Raw genomic sequence first — 22,724 nt, 5'->3', positions numbered from 1 at the left:
TAAGGGGAAATGTTTATCCAGATCTAAGCAAAACTATAAGCTTTGTGTTTTCACCAGAGCAAAATCTGTTCCATATTCTCAAGGCTCTGATACTATTAAAAGTTCAATTTTTCCAAGAGATGAACACATATGACTGTGCTCTCAGTCTGGCCCCTAATCTTCAGGGAAATATACATAATCAGAATATACAGGAGGCAGGGCATGGTGGCTTTGCCTGTAATCCCAGCACTTTGGGAGGCCAAGGTGGGTAAATCGCTTGAGCCCAGGAGTTTTGAGACCAGCCTGGGCAACACGGTGAAATTCCGTCTCTACAAAAACAGCAGAAACTAGCTGGGTGTGGTGGCACGCACCTGTAGTCCCAGCTACTTGGGGAGTGAGGTGGGAGGACCGCTTGGGCCCAGGTAGCAGAGGTTGCAGTGACCCGAGATCACGCTACTACACTCCCAGACTGGGCAACAAGTGAGACCCTGTTTCAAAACCCAAAAACCAAAACCAAAAACAAACAAACAAAGTATAGGGGGCTTCATTTAGAGGAAAAAAAGAGAAAATACCGGACTCAGTGAATTGGTAACAATTGTCACCATCAACGGTCCGCAAATTCATAGATTCTGCCTTACTCAATTGAGAAAACTGTAGTCATTAGGGACTGTTAGCATGAAATCTAACAAACTGATGTATTACTGTATGCTTACTTTTTGCCACTGTGGCTAACCAGTGGATGCTGAGTATTGCTAAACAGAACTGAGAGAGCAGGTTTGGGGTTTGCAGGCTGCAAAGGATACCTCTGGCCTGACTTGATTACCTGAATCCTGATCTTGTTTTCCATAAAACTTTGAGAACAATACACTTATTTTCATACATATGAAATTATGTATGCTATAATTTGCAACACTGTTAACTAAATGGTACCTTTAAAAATGTGAACTTGACATTAATAACTAGCATTAATATTTGGCAGTTTATTCGGAGTAAAGACTTTGGAAGGGAATCTGTTGGGTGATATCCATGCCCCCTTGCCCCACAGGAACCCTAAATAATACCTAATTTTGGTTATTTTCCTGGGGACAGAGTGGCAGGAAGGGAATTACTTCCCCGTTTTTTGTTTTGTTTTAACGTAAATATGAATACTGGAGAAACGATGTTGTCAAACAGGCTATAAAGCATCTACAGCCTATTAACAGAACTATAAACATTCAATAACTTAAAAAAATTAAAGCACATTGGGGAAAAAAATATGAGGTGCATACATGCCAAGTGCTAGCCGACACAGATGAAAACAAATGTTAACATGGGTGTGAAACTAGAACATATGAAGAAGCCAAGTCATGCAGTTAGCACTTGTTCACCTGACTGCCCAACAGATTCAGCAGTGGAGAGAGCACTAGTGGACCTGGAATGACGTCGAGAGGCTGCAGGTAAAAGGAATGGCAACACCCACAGGATTAACACAGAAGTACCAGAGACAGAAAACGCCACAGTCCAAAGGAAATGCAGGGACTGCTACCAACAAGGCCATGTTTTCTCATGAGAAGAAATGGTGCTGGATATGAATGGACAGCAAGTGCCAGTCCCCAAACTCCACAGTGGCCCGCTGGCTCTCGCACAGCTATTAAACACACAGGCACAACAAAGGCACTCTTAAAGGTGCTCCAAACTATGCATCAACCAACTCTGACTCCAGTGTTATTTTCACGCCATGAAGCCTCTATCAGCCAGTATGGAAATACGCAACATGAAGGACAGCAGGAGTCACAGAGCATCGTCTACATCCCAGAGTGGAACGGCAGTAAGACGGACTGTTAACTCAGCTCACGAGATGTTTTATCAGTACGTGATGCATATGCAACCATGCACCAAAAACAAGCATAGAAGTTCATAATGTTACTTCAACGGAAATAAAATGGAATCACAGGAAGGGGATTCAACAGTTGGAATTCCATTTTCCCCAGTCAAAATGTTTGTTGTTCTGTTGCATGAATATCCTAATTATTATTATTACTATTATTTTCAGACAAGGTCTCACTCTGTTGCCCAGGCTGACGCGCAATGGCGCAATCATGGCTCAGGATCAAGCAGATCCGCCTGCCTCAGCCTCCTAAGTGGCAGGGACTACAGGGATGTGCCAGCACACCCGGCTTTTTATTTTTTTTTATTTTATTTTATTTTTTTTGTAGAGACGAGGTCTCCCTATGTTGCCCGGCTGGTCTCGAACTCCTGGGCTCAAGCAATCTGCCCACCTCAGCCTTCCAAAGTGCTGGGATTACAGGCGTGAGCCACCACGCCCGACCATATCCTAATTATTAGTACTTGTGTAATTGTTGGAATTTGGTTGTATTAAGTTTAATGATTTTTCCCTGGAGAAGCAGTTACAGTACACTGGTTATGAGTACCAGCTCAGTAATGCAACTGTAAACCCTGGTTGGATCACAACTAGCCATAGGACTGACCTTGGGCAAAGTACTAAATCTATCTGTGTCTCAGTATCTTATCTGTAAAATGGTGCTAATAACGGTTAATGTTACCTACCTCTTGGGAGTTACTGAGAGGATTAAAAGAGGCTATAAAGCACTTAAACAATGGTTAGTAGCGTTGGTAGTGCTGGTGGTGGCAGTAACAGATAAGAGCAACCTCCAATTTACGATCTGACATTATAGTACCATTTTATTAACAAGTATTCCTAAAGAGCATATTACTTCATCAACCTGAGGAAATACATGCTAAATTCTGTCCTCATGTGGAGAGAAAATAACTTTTAGAAATAATTATGAAATAAAGACTTGGTTCAAAACATTAACTTATTGACTATAGTTCCATGCAACATATGGCTTTTCCTTAACCTCAGGAAAAAACAAAAGATAATATTCTTCCATTCATTACTCTGAAAAATTCACAGTGATTATACCACAGAAAATTTATAGGTTTAACAAAATAATACTGAGCAGTGCCACATTTTATCAATACTACTATTCTGTACATGTTAACGCTCTCACATTCAGTCATAAAATATCAATACCTCGAATTCTTTAATATAATTTTTAAGGTCCATGTTACTTTGTAAAATGTGCATCCCTATGGCACATGTGGTATTAAATAGCAAAGATTACCTGGCAATTTTTACCAGTTTGCAAAAAAAGGAAAATATCCCTTTCTCAAGATTCACAAAAATTAAAACTAAATTGGCAAAGAATATTATAAAATTATCATTTTCCCTAAAAAAGGAAGTTGGTAAAATATCTTGTGTTAAGACTGAAGCAAACTATACATTTTTGTACAAGCACATCACTATCTTGATAGTTCAGACTGAAATCGTTTTTAAGCAGTACCTGATATGCAGGTTCCTTACCAAGTGGTACTTTGGTTCAGTTTCAACAGAATATTCTAAAAAAAATCTGTCATGCCATGAGTCCTCTGTCACATTCACAAGTTAACACCCAACACTGGAATCCTAGGCAGACCCACTTATGTGAGAGCCTAATTTACAGCACCCCAGAGCCCTTATTTCCCTTAATCAAAAATTCTCACCATAACCATATACATTCGTACCATCGAAATGGTCCAAAACAATAAAAATGCAAACTTAAAAATATATATTCACTAGAATATAAGTACTTTTACTCTTTTTTTGTTGTTGTTAAAGAGTTGGCTATGTAAGTGGATTCAAAGAAGCACTGACACACGATCTCACTAATTTCCAAAAGGGGTGGGAAGAGATTATTAAAATTAATGAGCTAAAGAAGAAACCTTCAGAGGATGTGTAGTAAGCTCCCCTGAGGACAACAACCTTCTGGGATGTATCTTTGAGTTCCCAGGTCCTAAGCCCAAGCCTGGGAATAAATGATTCAGAAACATCTTCTAATCACTCTCCCATCAAGAAGCCTCAGAACGAGCATTTAATATATTTTCAAGGAACAGATGAAAAACACTGAATTATCCAAACTACTTCCAAATGAGGCAGGCTTGAAGTCAAATCTGAATTCAACCCCTGGTTCCACCATTTAGCTGTGTGATCCTGAGAAAGTGGCTTATTCTCCCTAAGACTCTGATGATGATGATACCTGTCCCAGAGGATGAACAGGGACCACACAGCATTATGCTTGCTGACTGCTCCAAATGGTGTGCGTACACATGAGCAATGCTGTTGTTCTTGCCGGACATAAGTTTTAGGGTTAGGTTTAACCTAAGGAGGGGAAACGCATGATACAAAAATTTAGCTCGAAGAACTTAACTACTGCCCTGACCACAACAGAAGACATGTGCTGATGCTAGAGTTTGTGAGGACCCACACCTTCTGCCTTGGTAGTGGCAATTACACATTTCAACATTCTGGGTTGTCACCAAGACAGCTAAGCAGATCCACTTAATCAAACAATGCACAAAACAGACAAGATTCACTCAACCACTCAGAGTTCAATTAGGGTCTCAAGAATTCAGCACACCTCGCCTGCTCCACGTGCCAGATACCAAAGGAGGCTTCCACGGACAGTATCAAAAATAACAGTACATATTTGAAAGGAAAACACTGAATTGCTTCTAAGAGACAAAATAACGAATAAAGGACTGAATTGTTCACTCATAAATAGGTTGTTCAGAAGTTCAAATAGTGAGCAAGGATGCAAAGATATACAGCCTTAATTTAAAAGGAAAAATCACCAGTTCATTCAGAAAAAAAAAAAAAAAAATCATCATTGCCACGTCTGATTATTGAGAATTCTGCTGTAATGCTTCAGACTGCTGTGGAATAGGTGACATGCAATAGGTAAGCTGCCCCACTCAGGGGCTCATGCTAACAAGGTGGAACACCTCACAACAGGTATTGCCTCGCTAAATCACAGGGACCGTCTAGCAGGGCTTTGGCATGTGGTTGCCTGTTCTTTTTCAGAATCTCATTAAGGACAATGGGTCATAAAGAAATGTATCTAGATTTTTATTATCGATACTGATTAGGGAAAAAAGATCAGAAGCAGTGAATAACATTTTTAGAACGAGCTAGGTAGAGGCATATATTAAGACCTTATGCTTTTAACATCCCTCTTTCGTAGTGACATGTATAGTTTTCAAAAGACCAGTTATATAAATACATAGTTAAAATTAACAGACTGCTGGAGTCCAAAGATCCATATAATTTCAGGTCTAGGTCTAATTATTACAAAATGATTTCTACGTTTATGCTTATCAAGAGGAAAATGGACATCTGTACAGCACTTAACATGGCAAGCAGCCAAAAATAATTACTGAAGAATACAAAATATTCCTTTTCACAAAAGTATGTGCTGACAGATGTCTTTTGGGGATCAACAGTTTATACTAACTAAAAAGGGTTTATTATGTGTCCATTTTAGAAGGCAAGACTATTAACACTAAAGAGAAAACTCATTTACTTTTCTAAACATTATTGCAATTGTACTTTTGTTCCTTCTTTGAATTAAATTACACACAGACTGATCTGTAGTAGAATTAAAGATAAATTGTAAAAAGTCAATGACTCAGAATAAACTTTGGATTAACTTTATTTTTAAGCAGCAACGAACTTCGGCTGAGTTTTGCCTTCGGTTAGAAATGACAACACAGATGGGCTTGCTGAGAGCAAGTGGTCATCAATGACAACAGTACAGAGTGAAGTGGTGTTTTTTTCCTCTAATATATAAAAATTCGAAGTTGCCAGAATTCAAGCATGCAGAGGGGGACAACGGGGTAACTAAGGAAGAGGAAAGAAAGAAGAAAGGACCACAAGGACAGTAGAGGAGGAAAAGCAGGTCATTCCACCTAGCAGTGTCTTGGACAAGCAGGGTAAGGAACTCTTTGCTCCTCAGCCAGCGCCTACGTGTACTCACCAAGTGGAGGAAAGCCCCGAGCAGGGCTTGTATCTCGGCTGCTCTCACGGCTGGTATCGCGGCTGCACCCCTGACTCATGCTGGGTCGAGGGATACGGCTGCTCCGTGCTAGCGTGCAGCATGAAGGGTTTCAGAGAAGGTGAACAAGTTTAATGAAGACAGAAAAACTCACAAAATGTCAGTCACATTTGGTTAATGTAATTACAACATTGTTCACGCTGGGGAGTTCTGATGACTGAGCCACCTATCCATGCTGAGGTCTCACTGACTGACATGCCAACAGGGGAGGGTTTGGGTAAAATGTGATTATGCTCAATGCCTCAGAAAGCTGTGAATTTCAGTATGAAGGTGAAATTACACCTAAATGTAAGAAGTGAAAAGAAATCTTTCCGAACAACAAACTGGCATCAGAAAATACAAGATCAAAGGCCTTTTAGAAACGATCAGTTTTTATGAGTTTAGCAAACTTCTCAACAAGAGGACAAAAAACCAAAGCTGTATTCATACGCACTTGTTTCTTAGAAAGGTAATTTAATTTGGATTAACAAACAGAATAACCATGTCGGTCACTGAAGTCCATGAACTTACCTAATGAAAAGGAAGAGGGCTCACTGCTCCCAGGCTGGCCATCTTCACCAAGAGAAGCCATAAGGGTTGACATAACCAGACAACCTACCCACTCCAAGTAAGCGTGCAGATGCTTCACACATATCCAATTCTCGAAACCAGCAGGTAGAAAAAGTGGGGACTGTTATCCTTTCCCTAACTGATCCCAACATTTTATCCCTGCTTTTTCTATGAGAATCCAAAAAGATCTGCCTGTGCTCTACCAAGCACCGCCACTGACCCAGTCTTCCACACTGTGTCTACAGCAAGTAGATCAATACTCTCAGTACTTGGGGGAAAGATCCCTCCACTGACCTGAGAACAGCAAATAACTTTCTGATCATCTACGGATACAGTTAATCATTCTCATGTTATAAAACACTGAGACTACAAGACAGAATTGCATGGATAGCCCAGGGTCTCATAAAAACGGGGCTGTGAAGCTCAGAAAATACCCTTGTTTCTCCATCTGAGAAAATGGAGATACATTACTGGCAAAATACTCCAAAACAACCTTAGATATTGAATAAATGTACGTGGACTGCCTAATGTAACAGCTGATGGGGACAATATACGCTTCCATCTTGAGAGGATGGACTGGAAAAAATGTCAAGAGATTTTAGAAAATACTTGCATCACTAATCTAAAAGCAAGTATGTTTCCATACTGCAACAAACATTGTCTATTATTTAAGAGCAAAGATTTGTTACACAGCGGAAGTATAACAAGAATATCTTATAAACCAGAATCATAACACTCCCTGATTAAAAAAAAAGAATATGAAAGGGAAAACCAAAGTCAACTTTCTATTGTGCTCAGCTGCTCAGTGCTAGAGTAGAACTAGACTCTGAAGGCATTTAAGTGAAATCCAAATGCTTAGTACTGGTCAGGAAAAAAAAAAAAAAGAAGTCAAGCACAGGAACATAATCTCAACAATGTAGACATAAAGGGCTTTATTTGGGGGTTCACCAGAAATTCTTAAGCTCTCCTTAATTTTGCCAGAGTGATGTAAAAGCACTGAATTTTTACTCAAAGTAGTAGTGACTATTTAATCAGCAATTCTTGATGACATTCTAAACAGCTCCTACAATGATGACAAAAGGAGATGCCAAATTAAATGCTTAAAAAACTAGGGAACATGTACTGGCTCTACCAATCTGGAAAACTTTCCTAGAATGTACACAGCAATACCACTCATCCTTAGAAAACCAGTGCCAAATCTGAGTCAAAAACTGACCATTCCAGTTCCACGCCATCTCACTGGTCCAGCCACTTGGCCTCTTTGGGTCTCAAGCCTCCCATTAGGAAACCGAGGAAAAAGAACACGTCTCCTCATTTTAAATGAGAAGGGTACTGTGAGATAATGCGCATACGTAAGTATTTTCAAGTCTCTTGCTGAAGAGCACACGTGAAAATTTTGTCGTATTCCACTGCTCACTCCAAAACAAATGATAACAAAGCTATAAAAAGTCTTGATAGTTGTTTAAACAAGTTCATGCTTAGTTGAGCATTTTCTGAATAGTTCTTGCCTGATTATTTCTGAATTTTTCCCAGCCCCATCTCCTTCCTTAAATTCATATACATGCTAGAACAACGGGGAAAAAATGCTCTCTTTTTGGTCTGAGTCTGTTTTGTGAATACAATAAAAAGCATTAACAGTAGTAAACAGATATGCTCTGAAATAACAGTATGCATAAATTTCTTAACAAGGTTTACCCCCCACCCCCTGTATTTCACCCAGAGACAGTTTATTCACCCATTTGAGCTGATTTTCTCCTTTAACATATGGCTAGTAGCAATATAAAGAAAAATAACTCTGTCTGTTTATGATTTTGTGAAAATATGGCCATAGTTACCCTAAACTTCAAGAGCTCTGGCATCATTTACTCTTCAAAGTAAATCTAGTGGTGACATCAATGGTTCAAATGTTAAATAATTTAAAATACAAGAGAAATACAAACTCACTTATACTACTACTTTGAAAGACTAATATAAAAGAAGAATTTAAAATAAGTATATTTATTTATTTCATTTCTTTCTTTCTTTCTTTTTTTGAGATGGAGTCTCGCTCTGCCACCTGAGCTAAACTGCAATGGCATGATCTCAACTCACTGCAACCTCCGCCCCCCAGGTTCAAGTGATTCTCTTGTCTCAGCCTACCGAGTAGCTGGGATTACAGGTGCACGCCACCACGCCCAGCTAATTTTTTGTAGTTTAGAGACGGGGTTTCACCATGTTGCCCAGGCTGGTCTCAAACTCCTGAACTCAGGCAATCCACCCGCTTCAGCCTCCCAAAGTGTTAGGATTACAGGCGTGAGCCACTGCGCCCAGCCTATTTTTTATTTTTGAGCCCGGCCTATATTTTATTTTTGAGACAGAGTCTCCTTCTGTTGACAGGCTGGGATTTGGTGGCACAATCTTGGCTCACTGCAACCTCCGCCATCCAGGTTTAAGTGATTCTCTTGTCTCAGCCTCCTAAGTAGCTGGGATTACAGGCACGCACCACCACAGCCAGCTAATTTTTCTATTTTTAGTAGAGATGGGGTTTTGCCATGGTGGTCAGATTGGTCTCAACTCCTGACCTCAACGGATTCACCCATCTCAGCCTCCCAAAGTGCTGGAATTACAGGCGTGAGTCACTGCACCCGGCCTAAAATAAGTATATACATGATTTTTTATAAATGAATTAATTAGGTGATCAAAACTAAAAGAAAAAAAAAAACACCAAAATAATTCGTCTCTTTAAGTGCCAAACTAAATGTTCTATGTGAAAATATGTTACAGAGGAGAAGGCATAAGAGGGAGAGACAAGGAAAACATACTTGTACGGTGAACTTCCTAAAAAAGCAGTATTCCTAGGTACCTCTGGGGTCTTCTGCTTACATGAAATGCTGGGAAGCCATAAGATCCATAAGATACCCACTTGATTGGTTTACATTTCTTGATAGACACTCTACCCTACTTCAGTGTTTTAATGGTAATCTTGACTTTTACATCTTAAGGAAGGGTCCAACCAGGACTCATGAAAGCAGAATATAAGAGAATTAATAAAAAGCACCAGAAGTTAAAGACATGAAATGTCTCTCTGGTCTAGACATTTTCATGTCTTGGTCTTAAGACAGTAGTCTCATTTCACAGTTGAAATGAACTATTATTAATGTTTAATTATTTCAAAGTATTTTAACCAGAAAACTTTAAGAACATTTTAAATACACATCCACAGAATGAAAGCTGCAAAAATATCAAATGTGTTTTCATAGCCTTTCCATAGATGAGTGGGAGAAGAGAACAAGGGCAAACTTCCAAAATATAATCACTACAGATATTGGTGATTTATGTGACATTATTGTATCTATAAAGTATTATCTTTAGGACATACAGAAATAAAACAACTTAAAAATATATTTTCCTACTCGGACAGCTTATGAGGGAACAAATCACCAAGAAAAAAGAGAGTAGCAGGGATATATTTTGCTTCTTGAATATTCAACAGGAATTGCAGGCTGTTTTGCTTAAGAAAATTTAAATGCCAAAGAAGATCCTTGGCATTAGTTTTAAAACAAATGAAAAACGAAAATTTTGTTAAGAAGTATCATTTCAAACAAAAAGAGGCATAGGTGAACCAAACACAATTTGTAGATAACTACAATTAATTCTCAGTGCAAATTCCAAACCTAGTTTAGCTATCATTAAAACTGTTGAATTCGTTGGTTTGGGAATTATAGAAAATATTCCTAAAAGATGTTCCTCCTCTTTTTTTCAACAATTATATTGAAAATTGCTATACAATGAGTCAAATGTTAAGAAACATAGGCATATATCCAGTATATACTAAACGATAATAGTAATATATAATCTATTACTGAATAATGCTATTATGTCTGCCACCCTATTAAACGGAATTTCTAAGCAATACCACAGGAAAAAAATGAAAATACATTTTATTCATATATATTTCTTTATAAGCATATATTCTCACAATGTGTGGAAATTTAAAGAAAATATCTTCCTTAATATGACCTCAAAGCTCCACACATAACTGATCCCTTTAGCATCAAGGAAGTAACTTTCTTCAAATAAAGGTTCAAATAACTCTTTGGAAGGGAACAGGCTTCTCTTAAGTTCCTACTGATGTTCCATAATACCTGTTTTAAAAACGTATAAAATATTGTCTTTTCAACTACACACAACACAAACCTCTTAGTTAAAATCATGGAACACATTAGAATTACGTTAGATAAATGAAGTTGGGTTATCTCCCAGTTTTCAGAAGAAGATTAAATTGGCATCTTCAATAATATAAAAAGAAAAAAATCTCAAAACAGAAAAGAATCTTTCAATGTATAAAACTAACATGGATTGCAGACAGACATCCTATAAACTTAAACAATTAACTATGGAAAAAGACAGCTAAAACTAACACCTAGATTTAAAATCAAATGCATTTTCTAAACACAAATACGTTACAGCATCAGACATAAAATTCAGATATTCCAGCTGTGCCCTTTTCTATTGTTGTATCCACATCGCCAACCAAATAACTTGTCAGCTAAGAGACCACACTACGCAATGCCAGTAAAAAGCTGGCATCATAGAGAATTACTAAAACCACGAAATACTTTCTACTTGCTTTGGAAATAGGATTTCAAATCAAACCTTATCCATTCTTAAATATCTTCTCCTGCCTTCTCGTAGCTAAGGTGGCCTTCAAAGACTTTCATGAGCTGGACTCTACCAGTCTCTGCCCCCAACTCCCACCCACTCTGACTTTCGGTACAGTAGTCAAATGAATGACGTATGGCTGCCTCTTGCCTGACTGCTTCTGCAGATGCTTCTCTCTCCTCTGGAAACCTTTCCCTCATCTCCCCACCTGGACCAATCCCATCTTGTACTTCATGAAACCAGAACCTACACTGGGCAGCCTCCCCTAGCAGGAAATCTGGGGTGGCCAAGGGTCTAAGATACTCTTTTTTTAGGTCATAGTTTTGATTATGGGGAGCACCCCATCACAGTATTTGTCTTACTGTCTTACATTTCCACCTCTCCCCAACAGATATCAAGCTTTTTGAAGTCAGAATCTAAATCTATGTCATGTATCTTCTAATTCTCAGGTCTAACAAAGTGCCTGGTACATCACAGTAAACACTGTTGATGAGATAAATGAATAAATGAGAAAGATAAGCCAACACAATGTAAGAATACAGTAGTCTGATTTTATATTAATACATTTTACCCTTAGGAAGTAAAGAAGTCATAGAGTATTAATTTAGATTTTTTGTATTATATCACAAAGACTTCTAAATTTTATATTTAAAAAGGTAGTATATGAATTAGATTTTAATGGAGTAAAATATATTTAAGCTACTGAAAGTAATTCACATGATTCTACACACTATTACAAAGAAGCTAAGTAACACAAAAATAAATATTATGTATTGGTTTGAATCAATTCCTAGCTTGTATGCTTAAACAAATCTATGTCAAAAGTAACTATACATATTTTTTAACCATAAGTTTCACCAATTAGAGAAGATCAGAATTAAAATAAATGTGGACCCTAAATGTTGTTTTTGAAAAATTTATATAGGTGAATGTCTACTTAGTGCTAATCAGTAAAAGGAAAATGAAAAGCAACACTGCTTCTAGTTGTGGGGGAAACACCCTATTTCCCCAATTCCAGTGCTTGGTACAATGACTGCAAAATACAAAAGCCTATAATGACATAATTCCTTCCCATCAATTTGAATGGTTAAGTCCCACATATTTTTCTAACTGAAACCTCAATATGCCAAAATCTGTATAAAGCACAACCAGGCAAAGTGACATCCTCAGTTCAAAAAATAGATCTATATTTCCCACATTAGACATAGTCATTAGCTTATAATCAAAACTACGACCAAGCTGGGAATGGTTTTCCAAGATCTTTGAGAATCCTTACCTAATCCTATTCGGTTTGGACTTGTTTCCCGGCTACATCCCTGGCTCCTGGGAATCTTGCTTCGCTTTTCTGAGGACGGTGTCACAGGTGGGCCTCGTGAGGAGCCCCCAGCAAGTCCACCATAACCACTTCCCAACAATTTTCCTGGGGAACTTGACCGGCTGCCAGCTAAAAGTGAAGCAAAATGACAATGAATAATAGATGTAAATGTAGGAATAAACTATAATACTTTCAAAAGCCAGGTTTTACACATTAATTTGGCTAAAATACAGAATTTTATATAAAAATAAATTTTTATTTGGTGGTAATTTTTTAAAATGTAGGAGCATAAAAGCCAACTGAATATCATAAAAGAATATACTTAGAAGAATTACTGGTAGAATAGCCTCCTTATTCCACAGTAAATATCTACAAATACTACAAAGGTGTTTATTCTTGTTCTGGTTTTTTTATTCTGTAAGAGCTGATTATGTTAAAAATTTTAGGTGTCACTGCTAGAAGAGCAGAAGTAGAACTATAACAATTTTCTTAAGCATTAGCTACAGAAAATAGATCCAAGAAAATTCTATTAATCTGACAAATGATACAAAAGGGAGTAGGGGGATAAAATAACCAGAAACCTGGTACATAAAAATCACAAAATAAGATAGAAGTTCAAACATATTAGTTAATCATAACAAATGTGGCAGGACTAATTCATCTATTTAAGAGAGATTAAAACAAGCCTGGGCTGGTGGCTTATGTCTATAGTCCCAGCACTTTGGGAGGCCAAGGTGGGAGGATCACTTGAGCCCAGGAGTTTGAGACCAGTGTGGGCAACAACAGGGAGACCCCATTTCGCCAAAAATTTTTAAAAATTTGCCAGGCATGGTGGCACATGCCTCTAGTCCCAGCTACTCAGGAGACTGAGGTGGGAGGATCACTTGAGCCCAGGAGGTCAAGGCTGAAGTGAGCCATGAACACACCACTGCACTTCAGACCGGGCAACAGAGCAAGACCCTGTATCTTTAAAAAAAAAAAAAAAAAAGAAAAGAAAATGCAAAGTAAAATAAAATGAAATTCAGCTGCCTGGTATTTTTAAGAGTCAAACAATACACCACAAACAAAAACAAATAGAATAAAACACAACATTTAAAAAAGACAAAGAAGGATATTTAATATTTATGAAAGAATAATTGTCCATGAAGATACAATAATCACGAACCTTTATGCTGCAAACAACACAGCTTTGAAATATAAAACTAAAAAATGATAAAAGTACAGGGAGAAATGGAAAAAGTCACACCTACCGAAAGACCTCATGGAAAGACTAATACTACTGAAAAACTATATACCTCACAGAAATTGACAGAGCAGTCAAAATTGTGTCTGTGTGTGTACATGTATGTATACAAACACACACTTCCCACATACACATATATATCCCAACAAATAGAACACACATTCTTTTTACCTTTCCGCACATGAATATTAAAAACAAAAATCGTGTATTAAGCCTCAAAGTAAATCTCAAAAAAAAAGTCTACAAAAGTAGAAATAACATGGAGCACAATCTCTGAGAAGTATGCAATAAAACTGGAAATTGAAAACAAATAATATGGCTGATAATTTTTATTAACAGATAAGTAGCTAGATACATATATTACTATTTCTTGTGGGACATAATTCTCTCTTAGAGAAAACAACAAAATTTTAAGCATCACACCAATACACTCAAATGGCAATCATTTGCATTGATAGATTACTTCCCTAAGTAGCGAAGGCAATACAATTCTAAAATATAAAGGATACATTTTTTATGTACTAGAATAGAATGACCCAGAGGAAGAAAACATTTGAAGCAACACTTACCTGTAAATTTATATGTGTGTTTATTTTAAATATATATTATTTAAAAATAAGTATTATATAAATCAAAACCACCATCATTCAAATGAAACACTTATGTGAATACTCACAAAAATTAATAGTTTATAATGATTTAACTACAAATTGAAGTGAAAAATCATTATAAAAACCAATGAAGAATTTGTCTCAGGACCTACTAATCTTACCCATAAAATTTGAGCATACTAATAAACTATTAAACTATGTATAAAGGGGAAAGAAATCCATTTCAAACTCTAGAATTTGAACACAAAGAAAAATGCAGAAAGATTAACTAAGCTTACAATAAAGAGAGAAATTAATATTGTGCAGGGAGCATGGGGTCGGGGAGAATGCCAACAACAACAACAAAAAGGCAAGAAGAGAAACGGCTTACCACCAGCAGGATTAGCAGATCTGGATCCTTGATTATGAGAGCAGACCAAAGGACAGGCAAAAAGTGGATTAAAAGACAATAACACAATACAGAAGGTCAGCATGCAACACAACACAAAGGTCTTTGTTCACAAATACATTAGCAAAACAGCTATATTTCCTAGGACTTGTTCCTCCTATTTTTGTACTTATGTTTATCTTTGTCATTCTACATTAGCATTTATTTCAGATCTGTTCATAAAACACTTTTAAACCTACAATGTGCGAGGCTCATATCTGCTTTCTAGCTTTAAGCAACCTGAGGGATGTGATTGTAACGTACTCATCTGTGTATCACTACCATCTTCAAAAGTGCTTACCACATAGTAAGAGCTCAATAAACATCAACTAACTGAAACTGCTGTTAACTAGTTTCACCTGTCCTGACTTCCCCTAAACCTCAAATATTTAAAATATGCCAATTATTAAGGGCCCTAAATCTAATATTAATGAAGCCTACTTAGTATTAAATCAGGACTATGAATACTAGTATATCTACATTTGTGATATATATGCTTATATTTACCACTTATTAAAATAATTGTTTAAACTTTTAATTTACATGCATAAGTTGAAAGTACAGGCTTGATCACTGGCTAGTGTGGTCACTCTTCCTGAGTATAATTTGGTGAGTGAAGTAAAACTAAGGAGTTTTAAAAGGGGAGCCCCAAGGCTAGGTACAGTATTTTGATAAGACTGAAAAATTAAAGCTGTATTATCACCCTAACAACTATTAGAGAAGGAAGTGTAATCTTCACCACCTGCCAAGGTAACCCACACATTCCTAAAACCTGCAATATAAGAGAGAAAACTACAGCATTGACCTAGCTGGGGCAGGGAATCCCAGAGACCCCAATGCTGATAAACAGCATTAGAATGAAACACGTAAAATACTGTTCAACCCTCAGCCTCCACAGAGGGAAGTAACACTGCATAGTTACACGCTTAGACATTTTTTATTTGGTTTAATTTCATTATATCGACCTAGGTTCTGAGATTTGAACACTTTTTGTCAACAATTCCTTTGCAGTAAAATTTGACCCATATGTATGAGTCAAATAACCTTTTGTGTCTCCAGGCATCACTAGGGTTCAACAGAATAACCAGAGCCAAGAAGTTGTTCCCAAGATAGACACTTCCGGACTACACTTGCACCCTGGATCTGAATGAAAACTCAGTTTAAGTTCTACAGTAAGGAGAGCATTCTTGGTCTTAATGGACTCAAGCTATCTTCAACTGCATCCCTTATCATGTAAATCCATTCCTAGACTTATTTCCTAAACCTACTGAAGTAGACAGGGATCAAGGACGCTCAACTTCAGCTAGGATGGGAGTCTGCTGATCTGAAGCAATTATGACTATAAAGCTTGTGTCCATTTACTGTCTATCACATGCTAAGCTCCTAATGCTCATTAAATCCTCATGAAAACCCCATGCGGGTGGGAATTGTTATCACTCAATTTACAGACAATGAAACAATGGCTCACAAAGGTTAAAAGACTCACCCAACATCACACTGGAACCAGGATGCAAACCCAGTTTTGTCTGACACTGAAGCCCATGCTTGTAGTGTATCACACTACACAACACAACCTAGGCCACAGGAAGGTTCTGTAGCCTCACCAAAGGCAGCACTATAAGTGATCTTCTGCTTTCTTTGCAGAAATTATATAACATGAGGACTGCAGTTATCAAAGGGAAAGAATTTAAATTCAGAAGGTGTTAAGCAAGGCCATTCTCTATACTAAGAGAGCTCTTAAAGTTTGGTGCAGACTGAGCACTTTCTACAACAGACAGACAGTTCCTTGGGTCACAAAGGAGGCAGACAAATGTCAGCTAGTGAGTGCTATGCTGTGGGACCACATGCAGCTCCTGGGGACAGGAAGACTTCCTTCCCATGCTCACCTTGCCCAGGAGCACTCTGCTACCCAGCTCTACTCGACATGCACACAGGGGAAGCGGGCCCCTTAAAGTTTATGTGTGGCTGGAAAGTGAGACACCAAGGGAGGATCTGAACAGTGGCCAGAATAAATTCATTCCAGCTGTGGCTGCTTTCATGGCTAAGGCTAACAAACCAACTGACTTCACATATACAGAGATGCAATCATGGAAGCAGCTAGGCAAAGCAAGAGCCCACATGGCAGGAAGAGAGGTGTGGGCTGCAAATGTTAGAGCACAGAATTAAAGGGGGAGAGCTTTCAATGGATTTACTTATTTACCACTGGAAAGAACATAGCATTAATAGTTTTCTGCCCAAGGTACCGTTCTAAAATTACATCAGAAGGATTCCTTATCAATGCAAAAATGAGTCACAGAACAGGTTAAGTTACAATTTGACAGGCTTCAAAGGAGGGAGAAAAACTACATTTTAATGTTTAATGTTTAATGTTTAACAATACGAAAATGTAAATCACCTGGACAGGAGACAAATGTATGCCTGGAATGTTTCATTTTTTAAGCTTACCCAACAAACAGTAAGAATACTCACAGTATCTTAGAGCCACAAAAAATGTGTTTTTCCCTCTGAAGTCAATATAAAGATTGTAAAATGTTCAACCGCAGAATGAGCTGTTGAATAAAACTGAGGTAAGCAAGACCATAAAATATGTTTCTTACGCTGGGACTGTGAAACCACTTTAGCGCGACTGCGGCCCCGGTTATCAGGTGTAGAGGCGACGTTGGTGGCACTCCCAGAGCTTTGCCGTCTTGTGCGGATCCGACCTGGAGGACATAGCAAAAAGAGTGTTTCACAACATTTCCAGTAAGTGCCACCTACTCAAGAAAAGTACCCACGCCCCAGAAGAGAGGCACTGACCAGCCAACTACAGGGGAGCAACGGCGTGTGTGAGCAGATCCTCCACATGAGGTCTGCCACGTCCCCCTGTGTGAGAATGCACACACACGTGCATATGATCCACGCGTAACTGTTCTACGGACACAGCAGGAACTCCTGAGATGGAGCCATGGACCTGCAGCTGTTTATAGGTTCCAACTATCTTAGTATGTTATCTCTTCAGACAAGGAAGTGATATCCATTTGAGGACATTTCCCATAATTTTTTCCAGATTAAATTTTCTTTTCTATGGTCTACGAATCTGGCAAATTTCCAAAAACAGAAAATATTAGCTGTCACTGTAAAAAAAAAAAAAAAAAAAAAAAAAAAAAAAAAAAACTATAGAAAATAAGAGTAATGCAAAAACAAAAACAAAAACAAAAAACAAACCCAAAACAAAAAAGTCTACCTTCTTAACTCAGCCATCATAGAAGCGATAGCTCCCCAGTGAATAAACGTGTTTTTGATATGTAGCATTAAACTTCTATTTTTAAAGCATGTATGTCAGTAAGTTTCTAAGATAAAGAAAAGATAAAGCTAAAGAGAGAGATACAGCTAAAAAGAATCAGTATTAGGAGTACCAAGAGAAATGATGGCCCAAAGATAATTCAATGCTGTAAGCAGTTATGAAAAAATTACAGCAATTATTGAACTATGAAGACATAAAACTGAAAATGAATTCAGAAACACAAAATCATTAGTGATCAGACTAGTATGAGTAGCGATTAAACTTAAAAAAAAAAAAATGGGCCTTTTTGGTTTCCAGAGAGCACAAAATGCCTCTCCAGTCATAATTCAATGGGAAAACCACAACCAACTTGAACTCCCACTGGCTTTTTATGTTGTTCAAAATCAATTCCACCCCCGCAAGCAAAAAAGCTTACAGAGAAGTAACGCAGAAAGCAAATCCTAAAGCTTGAAAAAGGTTCAAGAAAGGAAGGTAAAGAGCAATGAAAGAAAGCTGGCATTAAAAAAATAGTAAAAGTAGTTAAGAATCAATGACTTTTAATAACAGTTTAAGGAAAAACTTATACACAAACTCTAGAATCTATACAGAAGTGAAAAGCTATATCATTTACTAACAACTATATATGAGTCAATTCAGAATCCTCACAGCACATAAAGTAATTACTCCCATTTTACAGATGAGAAAACCGAGAAACAGGGAAATAAATCAATTTGTCCAATGTGACACTACTGGTCTAGATACCTGTGCCTGCCTGGCTGGCTGGCAAGGCCGTGAGTGATGACCTTTGACTTTCCTAAGGAAGTCACCGAGCTGAATCAAGGCAGTCACAAAGGCAAAGTGAACATGAAAAACCAACTGAATTTAAATTCTTAAACTCATTATAAAATATTTAGGTCACAAAGACTTTTTAAATGGACATGTATACTTATTTAGCTTAAAAAATACAAACTCTCTTTGCTAATCCTCTTGTATTCTACTTTCCCCCAGCATTTGGTAACATGAACCTAAACGCGGTGTTCAGCATTCCCTTGTTTTTTTTTTTTTTGTAAATACATGTCTTCACAACCAATAACTATGTGGTTTTGTTTTACATATTTAGAAAGTTTTAAAATTATAACACAAGGTCTATATTTTTCTAAAGCATACTATTTTGCTAATATTTTACTGGAAAAGTCACTCATGTACGTATGGATAAGAGCGGATATACTTTATTTTTTCCATATAACTAACTAATGTTGAAATAAATTTACTTAACAGCTTTCTTACTGATTAAAATGCCACCTTCATTGTTTATCAAGCAGCACTTATGTGTGTCTGGGTTTCTCAGCCTTCTAGTCAATGTGTTCATACCTACATGACATCACAATACTGTGATTAGCTTTTTATTAACTAATTAATTAATATATGAGGCAGAGTCTCTTTCTGTTGCCCATGCTGGAGTGCAGTGGTGTGTGATCTTGGCTTACTGCAACCTCTGCCTCCTTGGATCAAGCGATTCTCCTGCCTCAGCCTCCCCAGTAGCTGGGATCACAGGCACACACCACCACACCTGGCTAATTTTTGTATTTTTAGTAGAGACAGGATCTGACCATGTTGGCTAGGCTGGTCTTCAATTCCTGACCTCAAGTGATCCACCCGCCCTGGCCTCCTAAAGTTCTGGGATTATGGGCGGGAGCCACTGCACCTGGCCTGTGATGAGCTTTTTTTAACGGACATCCTGCTAATTGGCAGGACAAGTAAATTCACCTTTTCCTAAGCCCTTTGCTCTCTTCCATATGTACGTGCAGACACAGTAATACCTGTTGAAATGCTGACTGGCATTATGTGAAAGTCTGGGTTAAGGGGAAAAGCTTTATAACATTGGTCTTCTCATTCATTGTATCTTCTATGTTTAACTTTTTCAATGTCTTTTGGTAAAGTTTGATCATTTTTTCAAAGTTCTTACTCAATTTTTATAGACTTGTTTAAAGTTGCTTTATTTTTATATTTTATTAAATTATATTGTCTGTTCTTGGCAGGTAAGAATGGAATCGTTATATTTTGATCTTAACACACTAGGATTCTGCTAAACTTTTATTAATTCTACTAATTTGTATACAGATTTGGGGTTATCTAAATAGAATAAAACCCACAAATAACTCATCAGCTTATTCCCCTGAAATAATTCACTTTTACTTCTTTGCCTTTATTGTGGTGTCTTGGTCATGTAATACAATGCAAAATAGAAGCAGTGAGGGTAAGCACTGTTGACTCAAACAAGATTTTTAAAAAGAATTTCTGAAATTTCACAGAAAGTATATCTGTCAACAGGTTAAGAAAATTTGGCCATGTGCGGTGGTTCACGCCTGTAATCCCAGCACTTTGGGAGGCTGAGGTGACTGATCACCTGAGGTCAGGAGTGCGAGACCTGCCTGGTCAATGTGGAGAAACCCCGTTTCTACTAAAAATGCAAAAATTAGCCAGGTGTGGTGGCACACGCCTGTAATCCCAACTACTCCGAAGGCTGAGGCAGGAGAATCTCTTGAACCCAGGGCAGAGGTTGCAGTCAGCCGAGATTGTGCCACTGTACTCCAGCCTGGGCAAAAGAGCAAAAAACTGTCTGAAAAAGAAAAGAAAAAAAAGAAAATTCATTTCTGTGCCTAGTTGCCAAGAATTTTTATCACAAACGTTTGAATTTTTTGATGTTTTGATCTTTTGAGATAAGAGGGTTTTTCTCCTGAATTTGAACTACATTAATAAATTTTAAAGTATTAGGCCAGGCACAGTGGCTCATGCCTGTAATTCCAGCACTTTGGGAGGCTGAGGTGGGCAGATCCCTTGAGGACAAGAGTTTGAGACCAGCTTGGCCAACATGGCGAAACCCCATCTGTATTAAAAATACAAAAAATCAGTCGGACATGGTGGTGCAGGCCTCTAATGCCAGCTACTTTGAAGGCTGAGGCACGAGAATTGCTTGAACCTGGGAGGCAAAGGTTGCAGTGAGCCAAAATCGTGCCACTGCACTCTAGCCTAGGCAACAAAGTGAGACTCTGTTTCAAAAAGAAAAGAAAAATTAAACCTGGGCTGAACCTACATGGTCATGACATATACACTCACATACACAATGTTTGTATGTACTCTGGTCATACTAGCTGCATAAAACCAGCGAGGGAAGTACTCCCTCTTTTCCTTTTCTCTGAGTTTACGTAAGCTTGGAATTACCTGTTTTTATTGTTTTTTTTGCATCTCCACTGATAAACTGACAATGCAATTATCCAATGTTTGATACTTGCATGTGGAACCATCTGAGCATGGCAGGAATTTAGAGTATCTTTTCCATTTTTATTAAGTTTATTTTGGCAGGGCGGGAATAGGGCAACGAATTTAACTACTGATTCAAATTGTTTAATGAGCAGTCTTAAAACCACTCACATGGCTCATTTCTTTGAAGAAACAGTTTTGGGTTTTCTTGAAATTTGTGCAATTTGTTTTTGAATTGTTAACAAAGCTGTCATAAATTTATCTTATTACCTTAATTTTTAAAAATTATTATTATGTTTTCTTTGAGACAGAGTCTAGCTCTGCTGCCTAGGCTAGTGATCACAGCTCACTGATGCCTCACTTCCCAGGTTCAAGCTGTCCTCCCACCTTAGCCTTCTAGTAGCTGGGAGCAGCTGGGACTACAGGTGCATGTCACCACGACAAACTAATTAATGAATTTTCTGTGGAGACAGTGGTCTCACTATGTTGCCCAGGCTGGTCTCAAACTGGCCTCAAGCAATCCTCTCACCTTGGCTTCCCGAAGTGCTGGGATTATAGGCATGAGCCATTGTACCTGGCTTCCTATTACCTTTAAAACTCTACTGATCCACATTTATGCCTAATTTATTATTCTTAACAGTTAATTTGTACCTTTTCTGTATTTCGTCATTTTTCAAAAGTTTGCCTACTTTATCAGTATTTTCAAAAACTGAAATTTTGCTGGTTGCAGTGGCTCACACCTGTAAGCACAGCACTTTGGGAGGCTGAGGCAGGTGGATTACTTGAGGCCAGGAGTTCGAGACCAGCCTGGACAACATGGAGAGCCCTACCTCAGCCTCCCAAAGTGCTGAGATTACAGGCGTGAGCCACTGTGCCTGGCTTTAGTGTCTTTCACCAATTATGAAAAATTCCCAACCATTATCTCTTCAAATATTGTCTGTGCCCCATTCTCCCTCTTCTTCTCAAACTCCCATTAGACATGTTAAATTTCTTTACTATCTTGCATGTAACTTAACAACTTTGTCACATTTTCTAACTCTGTACTATAGTCTGGATAATTTCTTCCTAGCTTTCTTAATTCATGAGTTCTCTTTTCAGTTACACTGATTCTACTGCTCAATTTACCCATGCAGGTTTTTAGACAGAGTCTTGCTCTGTTGTCCTGACTGTAGTACAGCGGTTATGATCATGGCTCACTACAGCCTCAACCTTCTGTGCTCAAGGGATCCCCCTGCCCCAGCCTCACAAATATCTGGGGCTACAGGTGTGCACCACTATGCCTGGTTAACTGTAAAAAAAATTTTTTTGGTAGACATGGGGTCTCACTATATTGCCCAGGCTCAAGCAATCCTCCTGCCTCAGCCTCCAAAATTCCTAAGATTACAGGTGTGAGTCACTGTGCCTGACCAGTTTTTTATTTTAAAAATTTATTATATTTTCATTTCTAGAAGTTCCATTTGTTCTTTTTCAAAATCTGCTTGGTCATTCTTTTTTTTTTTTTTTTTT

At 38.0% G+C, this 22,724-nt stretch overlaps 1 protein-coding gene across 6 annotated transcripts in view; it reads right to left on the bottom strand.

Moving 5' to 3' along the window:
- CLASP1 (cytoplasmic linker associated protein 1) overlaps nt 1-22,724 on the bottom strand; it is a 333,527-nt gene that overhangs the window by 72,477 nt on the left and 238,326 nt on the right. For 4 of the 6 annotated variants that reach the window (XM_011983418.1, XM_011983417.1, XM_011983420.1 and 1 more), the window contains 3 exons: nt 17,293-17,397; nt 14,639-14,665; nt 12,376-12,543 (listed from right to left, as the gene is read on the bottom strand). In XM_011983418.1, the coding sequence (XP_011838808.1) occupies nt 12,376-12,543; nt 14,639-14,665; nt 17,293-17,397 (300 nt within the window). The remainder of the gene's footprint in view (nt 1-12,375; nt 12,544-14,638; nt 14,666-17,292; nt 17,398-22,724) is intronic. The other 2 variants (XM_011983419.1, XM_011983422.1) reach the window with 1 other exon arrangement.

Source organism: Mandrillus leucophaeus, unplaced genomic scaffold, assembly GCF_000951045.1.
Source record: "Mandrillus leucophaeus isolate KB7577 unplaced genomic scaffold, Mleu.le_1.0 Scaffold25, whole genome shotgun sequence".
In the NCBI taxonomy this organism is placed as follows: Eukaryota; Metazoa; Chordata; class Mammalia; order Primates; family Cercopithecidae; genus Mandrillus; species Mandrillus leucophaeus.
The sequence above is the reverse complement of the archived record's forward strand: the minus strand, read 5'-3'. Positions and strand labels throughout refer to the sequence as shown.